Source organism: Diorhabda carinulata, chromosome 7, assembly GCF_026250575.1.
Source record: "Diorhabda carinulata isolate Delta chromosome 7, icDioCari1.1, whole genome shotgun sequence".
In the NCBI taxonomy this organism is placed as follows: Eukaryota; Metazoa; Arthropoda; class Insecta; order Coleoptera; family Chrysomelidae; genus Diorhabda; species Diorhabda carinulata.
The window spans coordinates 10,980,952-10,989,253 of NC_079466.1; the positions used below are offsets into that span (position 1 = coordinate 10,980,952).

General features: G+C 36.6%; 1 protein-coding gene across 1 annotated transcript; it reads right to left on the reverse strand.

Annotated features, from left to right (window-relative positions):
* Positions 1 to 898: 898 nt before the first annotated feature.
* Positions 899 to 8,047, reverse strand: LOC130896563 (uncharacterized). Its single transcript, XM_057804744.1, has 5 exons — positions 7,963 to 8,047; positions 4,973 to 5,934; positions 3,974 to 4,802; positions 2,341 to 3,854; positions 899 to 2,032 (listed from the first exon to the last, which is right to left on the reverse strand). The coding sequence occupies exons 1-5, from the start codon at positions 8,045 to 8,047 to the stop codon at positions 899 to 901; spliced, it is 4,524 nt and encodes a 1,507-aa protein (XP_057660727.1).
* Between the last annotated feature and the right edge of the window lie 255 nt (positions 8,048 to 8,302).

Genomic DNA, 8,302 nt, shown 5'->3' on the forward strand with positions numbered 1-8,302 from the left:
TTCCGGTTATTCTTGAACGAAGTAACAGAAAATTGCGCGTTTTATGTTGCGTCGTAACGCGAGAGATATTTTGATTATTCAGGTAAATCGTAATTTTGCCCGTTTGTAAGGTTAAGATTTTTTATGAGTTGATAAGTGAGAGAGAATCGTTAAGTTGATTTAGATATAGTTCGTTAGTTTTAACGCGCACTGTATGTTTAGTTTCTGTTTACTGTGGATTCTTTTTTCTCACTGTTCTGTACTGTGTTACTTTCTGCTCTCTTACTGTCTCGTGCATGAATGTTAAATTTTATTTATATGGGCTAAAATGGGGGTTAAAAGTATCCCAATATCGTGGTAATATTTTGTGTTAATTGCCGTGAAGCAATAAAAAGAATCTATATTTTTCAAACAGATTTTTTTGAAATTTCTCTTTTGTTTGTATAAGGGTTAACCAGATGAACTTGGAATAGTTTGTAAAAGTATAATGAAGGTTTTCAAAAGTTTTCAATAGTAATTGCTTTTGTGTTTATTTGAGAGAAAGTTATTAGTGACACTTTAGAAATTTAACGATTGGTCTCTTGCGGAGAGAGAGTTATTTATTAGGGGTTTAAAGGTACAAAGGACATTCGACATTTGTCATTGTCTGAAAATTCATAAAATTGTGAAAGTCTTACGATTATGGTATTTACAGTATGTTGAATCGCAACATTCTCCCGCCGGAAATGAAGTCTCTGCTTCATTTAAGAAAGAAAGCGCGATAGCGGGAAAAATAGGACAAGAAAGATAGAAACTTTTTAATTATAGATAAGGGTAAAATTAAACTAAAGTTATTTTAACCTATTATTACAACTAACAAAGTCGCAACTGCTAATTGAGGTGGATTAGCAAGTTGCTAATGATTAACATGTTTCCATGGTTAATTATGACCCTCGCAAGACACGGTGTCTTGTTTGGGGAGTGGGCACAGCTTAGTTATAGCCCTAGTAGTTTCGCCTGTTTTAGTTTTTAGGCGTACGACCCTGACTTTTCCGTCAGGTCCGCTTATGGCCTCAATGATTCTTGCCATAGGCCAATTAAGAGGTGGAACGTTTTCTTCCTTCAAAAGGACGAGATCATTTGTTTGTAGATTCTCATAAGTTTTAAGCCATTTTGGTCTATTCTGCAGTCTATTCAAATAGTCCACAGACCACCTTTTCCAAAACAGTTGCTGAGTTTTCGCACATTGCTGCCAAAATTTAAGTCTGTTTTCTGGTGCATGTGTTAAATCCTTCTCTGGGTAGGCTGTTAGACTTGATCCGATCAGGAAATCACCAGAAGTGAGATATTGAAAATCTGACGGATCGTTACATAAGGCACTCAACGGCCGTGAGTTTAATATTGCTTCGATTTGACTAAGAATAGTTGAGAATTGTTCGAATGTTAGTTTTGTTAAGCCGATGAGTCTTGCGATGTGATACTTGGCGCTTTTAATAGCAGCCTCCCAAATTCCTCCCCAATGTGGAGATCTTGGTGGAATAAATTTCCATTGTGTCTCGTTTTGAGTCAGATAATTTTGTATAGCATCGCTGAATTCGTTCTTCTGAAAGTGTTTATAAAGTTCTCTCAACTGATTTCTAGCTCCAAGAAAGTTTGTTGCGTTGTCTGAGTATATGACAGTGGGGTTGCCCCGTCTTGCTCCGAAGCGTTTTAAAGCGGCTATAAATGCGTCCGTAGTGAGGTTGGATACTAGTTCAATATGCACGGCTTTGGTCGCCATGCATACGAAAATTGCTATGTAACATTTTGTTACGGGAGCTTTGCGTAGGGTAGAAGATTTTATGAAGAAAGGGCCTCCAAAATCGACACCAACCTTTTGAAAAGGACGCGAGTATGTGACCCTATCTTTCGGAAGGTCGGCCATTATCTGTCGAGCTGTCTGCGCATTCAAGCGGTAGCAAACCTTGCAATCTCTAATTATTTGTTTGATTTGCCTTAAACCATTAAGAGGCCAGTAGCGCAATCGCACATTAGATAAGACGTTTTGTCCGCCAGCATGCCCTAAACGAACTTGCTGTGGTTTGAGGATAAGGGAAGTTATATGATTTTTTGAAGGTAATAAGATAGGGTGTTTTTATTTTTTGAAAGTTCCGCTATTTCTGTTGAAAAGGACTGATTTTGAACTTGTTTGATAATGAAGTTTAATGATGAATTTAGTTCCCTGACTGACAGAGGTCCTTTGAATTGATTTTCTTTGTTTATCGAATTGTGTGTAAATCGTAGGACGTACGCCACAGTGCGATGTAATTTGGAAAATGAAGAGAAGCTTGAAAAGATGTTTTGCCAAAAGTTACATTGTTCGGAAATGGTTGTCAGGGATACCTTTCTTTCCTCAGGTACGTTGACGAGATTCTTATTAATCTCGTATTGGGGGAAACCTGAACTGAACTCATTGAGTAATTTGGGTCCATTAAACCACATGGAGTAGATTTCAGGTGTGAATTTTCCACGCGACAGCAGGTCAGCGGGATTATCGCTTGATCCTACGTGCCGCCACTGGAAATTTGTTGTTAGCGCTTGTATTTTCGCTACTCTGTTTGATACGAATGTCGACCATCGACTTGGGTGGCTTTTGCACCAACACAGTGCAATTTGAGAGTCCGTCCATAAGTTAACTGAGTTTATGTCGACTTTAGGTTCCAAAATGTTTTTGACTCCTTGAGTCAGGTTCGCGGATAATAGCATTCCACAGAGTTCAAGTCTGGGAATTGTGATAGTTTTCAGAGGTGCGACGCGTGATTTTGCTGATATCAGCACACATGAAACTGTTTTATCAGTGTAGATAGTTCTAATGTAGACACATGCGCCGTACGCTTCAGTACTCGCATCTGAAAAGGAGTGAAGTTCGATTTTGCTTATTTCTTTGTTATTGAAGATAAGACGAGGAATTCTTAAGTCCTTGATTTGGCAGATGGTGCTTAGAAATTCTTGCCATTTCCTATTTATTTCTTTGTCGGTGATCTTATCATCCCAGTTGCACTTTAATTTCCAGATTTTCTGCATTAGCATTTTTCCCTTAACGATAGCGGGGTTTACAAACCCCAGAGGATCGTAGCACTGTGAAATGTGTGATAAGATATTTCTCTTGGTGATATTGTCCTCACTGACGAGTTCAGTGGGTACCGATATTTGGAACTCATCACTTATGGGATTCCATTTTACGCCTAAGACTTTAGACGGAGATTGATCTAAATTTATGTCAAATTCAGTTATTCGAGTCTGCGATATCTTTTTTAGAAAGGTTTGAGAGTTAGATCCCCACTTGTGCAAGTGGAAACCAGCTGGTTCAAGCATTGATTTAAGTTCCAAATAGAGTTTTTCAAGGGATTCGGTTAAATCACACCCTGTTAAAATGTCGTCTACATACGTCTGCGTAAGAACAGCGTCGGAGGCTAGAGGAAGATTTTTATTGGTACTTGCAATCTCATTCAGAATTCTCGTTGAGAGGAATGGACTACAATTCATACCGTAAGTTATTGTTTGTAATTCAATGCATTTTAATGGTTCTTTTGCTGAGTCTCTCCACAAAATATTTTGGAGGAATAGGTCTTTGGGATTTATTCGAATTTGTCTGAACATTTTCTCCAAATCAACTATCAACGCGTATTTGAAGGTTCTGAACCTACACAATATGTCGTATAGGTTGGGTTGAGTTTGATAACCTTTGAGACAAATTTCGTTTAATGCATAACCAGAGCTGGTTTTACAAGAAGCATCAAATACGACTCGCAGCTTAGTCGTAACTCGGTCTTGTCGATAAACTGGCAAGTGAGGGATAAAATATTTGTTTTCGCAACGTGAATTTTGCGACGATAGTGGTACATATTTTGCATGTCCTAGAGATAAGTATTCATGAATAAATTTCTTATATTCCGAATAGAGGTCGGGATTTTGGTGTAAGCGTTTTTCTAAAGAGAAAAATCTCCTTTTGGCAACTGCGAGGGAGTCACCTAACTTTTTGTGTTCTGTGATGGAATATCCACTTGGAAATGTCCGTTCGGGAGAATTTTAGTTGTGGTTTTGAAGATGAATTCTGACAGTTCATCTTCGGTTGATAGAGATTTTAGGTTTGGGAGTTCTTCGATCTCCCAGAATTTGCAGAGAGTGTTTTGTAATTCAGTGTCCGGGTTAGGGTCTTCGGTTTCACTGGCTACATGATACGAGATAGTGTGTGAGTTTTTTGATTCTTGTTGGGAGTTCAGTCTTCCCGAGATAACGTAACCCAAATGGGTATTAAAAAGAGTAGGTAGGCCGTCACCTAGTTTGATGAGACCATAAGTTAACAATTCATAATAAACATCTGCTCCTATTAACAGATCTATTTTACCGGGTGTGGCAAAAGTTTTGTCAGCTAATTTGTTCACAATCCGCGAAGGAATTGTTATGTGATCTACATTCACTTTCACTTGCGGAATAGTCGTGGTAATTTTTTCGAGTACAGCACAAGAGATTTCGAAGTTCTTCGAGGGGTCAACATTTGAGTGTAGCACTATGTCCAACATTTCGTTAGACAAAGTACTAGTTTCAGATATACCTGAAATGTTTAAGATTTTCTTGTACGGGGTGTAGTTGAGTTTTTGTACAAGTTTTTTACTGATAAAGGAATTCTGACTTCCATTATCCAGAAGAATTCTTACCCTAACAGGTTGATTCTGTCGATTATAAATTGTTGCTTGTGCAGTTGCTAACAACACTAAGTTGTTTTTTATCGAGAGAGCTGATAGACTAGACGAATTTGGACGTGCTTGATTTTCTTGGATGCTTTGAGATGTGGACGGCCTGTCCTGAATTTAGAGTTACTATGTGGATTGAAATTGTTATTGCACGAATGTCTTTGTTCTACATTGATTGAGTTTTGAAAATGTAAAAGAGAATGATGTCTTTTATGACAATGGGAGCATGACTTCTGTGACAGACAGGTTTCAGCACTGTGTCTAGTGCCTAAGCAGTTTACACACAATGTTTTGGTTTTGGCAAATTCATTACGCTTAGTAATGGGCAACGATAGGAATGTTTCACAGGTATAAATTTTATGTGCAGTGTCTGAACACATAACGCATCCGTCCATGTTTTGATTTTGTTTAATCGAATTATTCTTAAGATGAGATGATTGATTGTTTGAGTTTTTATTGAACTTTGGTTGTGATTGCGAATGAAACGCTACTTTACTTTGTGACCTCTTGTGCGAAAATGAGTTTTGCGAAGTTTGCGATTGGCTAGTTTTACAAGTGGCATTGTCGAGTATTTCAATTTCCTCTTTAAGAAATTGTAAAAATTCATCTACTGTTGGTAAGGTATCCCTGTTCCTGCATTTTTCAAACTCTTTTTTGAAACCATGATCTAATTTTTGTTGATAAAGATAAGTTATTAATGCCTCTAATAAAACTTTGTGATCAAGCTCAAGATTCTGTAGGAGTGTCCAGTTACGCCTACAGATAGTAGCAAATTTTGAAAGTTCGGTAGGATTGTGCTTACTTAATTGCGGTATGTTCAATAATTCGGAGAAATATACATGTACAATTTTTGTTTTGTTTTCATAAGTTTCTCTTAACAAGTTTATAGCTACTTGCAAGTTTCTATCGTTCACTTGTAAAACGTCTACAATATGTAGTGCATCACTTTCTAAATAGCTTTTTAAATAATATAATTTCTCAGCATCTGATTTTAGTTGCGGATTTTCGAGAACACTAGTTTTGAACAAGTTGTAAAAACTTTCCCATTCAGTGTGATTTCCTGAAAACTTTTTTATTTTTATTTCAGGTAATCTAGTACCTGAGTTGTGTTTTGAATCTAATCTTTTTTCCCTAACTGACTCATTACAGCTACTTTCAGATATAGTTAATTTTTTGATTGCTCTAGCTAATTGACTCCTAGTTTTACGATAATAAATTTCTACTTTGTTCCTATCTTCTTGATCTGGAATTTCTTTTTCATTTTTTTTTGGGTGTATAACTTTCTATTTTATTTTGTGTGATTTTATACTGTTCAAAGTTTTTGATAATTTCCTCTTGTAGAATTTCCAGATCAAAGACATCTAAACTATTTAATTCTGATTCTAATTGTTCAGTTATTCTGGTGATTTCACCTTTAATAGATTCACGTTCGCTGATTAAATGTTTTAAATCCATTGTTGTTTGTTTATTTTAAGTTTAAGAGCGAAAAAGTTAACGATATTTTTATCGGATATAATCAGATGCTGGGAATGCTTTATATATTATATAAATCAGTGTTTTTACAATTAAATATAAAATTGAATAATATTGCAAGCAATTTTTCAACAGAGTTTAAAGATAAATGTCTTTTTCTTAAGTTTTCTTGAGCGAAACGTTGATGCGTAATAAAATTGGAATAAACTGACCTTTTCCAATCCAGCGATGAGAGATACCTGCGGTTTCTTGCCTACAGGTGTGAGTTTATAGATGATTCGATCGGTTGTATGTTTCTGATGGCACACTTGATGACTTGTTCTTTTCACTTTCTTGCACTTTGCTTGGCGATAGAGTTTACTTTGCTTAGCGAGAGAGATCACTTTGATTTACGTGTATGAGATTTTGTTTAGTTTAGAGTTGCACTGGTTTAGATCCGGCTCGAAGGACCAATCTTGGGGGATTGTAATGAACTAGTTGGATGAAGTGGACTGTCGTGTTTGTCATTCACTACAGCACCCAAGTAGATGTGTTGTTTTCTTCGACGAGGTTGTGGAATGAAGGACCAGTCGTAATTTTAAGTAACGTTTATAAAAACACTTAAATACGACAATATTACACGTAAATCGATGTACAAAATAAGCAACAAGATAAATCAAGAAGAATGTCCACAGTGATATATAGTTGGTTACAAAAGATAGCGAAGTTTATATGTATATTTTTCCGGTTATTCTTGAACGAAGTAACAGAAAATTGCACGTTTTATGTTGCGTCGTAACGCGAGAGATGATTTGATTATTCAGGTAAATCGTAATTTTGCCCGTTTGTAAGGTTAAGATTTTTTATGAGTTGATAAGTGAGAGAGAATCGTTAAGTTGATTTAGATATAGCTCGTTAGTTTTAACGCGCACAGTATGTTTAGTTTCTGTTTACTGTGGATTCTTTTTTCTCACTGTTCTTTACTGTGTTACTTTCTGCTCTCTTACTCTCTCGTGCATGAATGTTAAATTTTATTTATATGGGCTAAAATGGGGGTTAAAAGTATCCCAATATCGTGGTAATATTTTGTGTTAATTATCGTGAAGCAATAAAAAGAATCTATATTTTTCAAACAGATTTTTTGAAATTTCTCTTTTGTTTGTATAAGGGTTAACCAGATGAACTTGGAATAGTTTGTAAAAGTATAATGAAGGTTTTCAAAAGTTTTCAATAGTAATTGCTTTTGTGTTTATTTGAGAGAAAGTTATTAGTGACACTTTAGAAATTTAACGATTGGTCTCTTGCGGAGAGAGAGTTATTTATTAGGGGTTTAAAGGTACAAAGGACATTCGACATTTGTCATTGTCTGAAAATTCATAAAATTGTGAAAGTCTTAACGATTATGGTATTTACAGTATGTTGAATCGCAACAGATTTGTTGTTTCATTAGACTATTTAATATTAAGCCATAAAATAACAATGAATGGATAGGCTGCCAATAATAGTTTTGGTAAGATCTGATGTCTTTCTTAAAAAAGCCGAAAATACTGGAAATGATATTAGTTTTTTGACACCAGATTCCGCGTGCTCCCACGACTAGAGGGGCCTGTTTCACAGGTTATCGGGATTTCATGGCATTTAGGAAGCGTGGTTCGCTATAAATATCGCTCTTATTCAGAGCAGCTAGGGATAGGAAGCTAGGTCCCTCCCAGCTGACGGCAATGTCGCACACTATAGTTCTGGAACCCCTCTGGAGTACCAGAGTAAGTTTCTTCAATGCGCCGTCGATGCATCTAATGTGAGGTTCAACTTCTATTACCCATCCTTTCTTCTCGGTAATCTTTCGCGTATGCGTGAAGAGCTGGTTGTGCCGCCTTATTCTCTGCCAATGTGACGCAGGACATTTTAGTAATACATGGCTAAGTGACTCGTTACGATCACATCCCATCCTACATTTTCTCTCTTGTAGTGGATTGAATGGGATTCCCTTAGTAGGTAGAAGACCATTGCCAGAATATCCGCTTTTCAACTTCTCGATAATCTGCCGAGCGATGATGCTACTGCTGCCACCGCTGTTATTTGTCCACATCAATAGTTTTTCATAAAGTTTGACGCTATATGGCATGGAAAGAACAGCTGCCGTTGTTGGTGTAGCACTA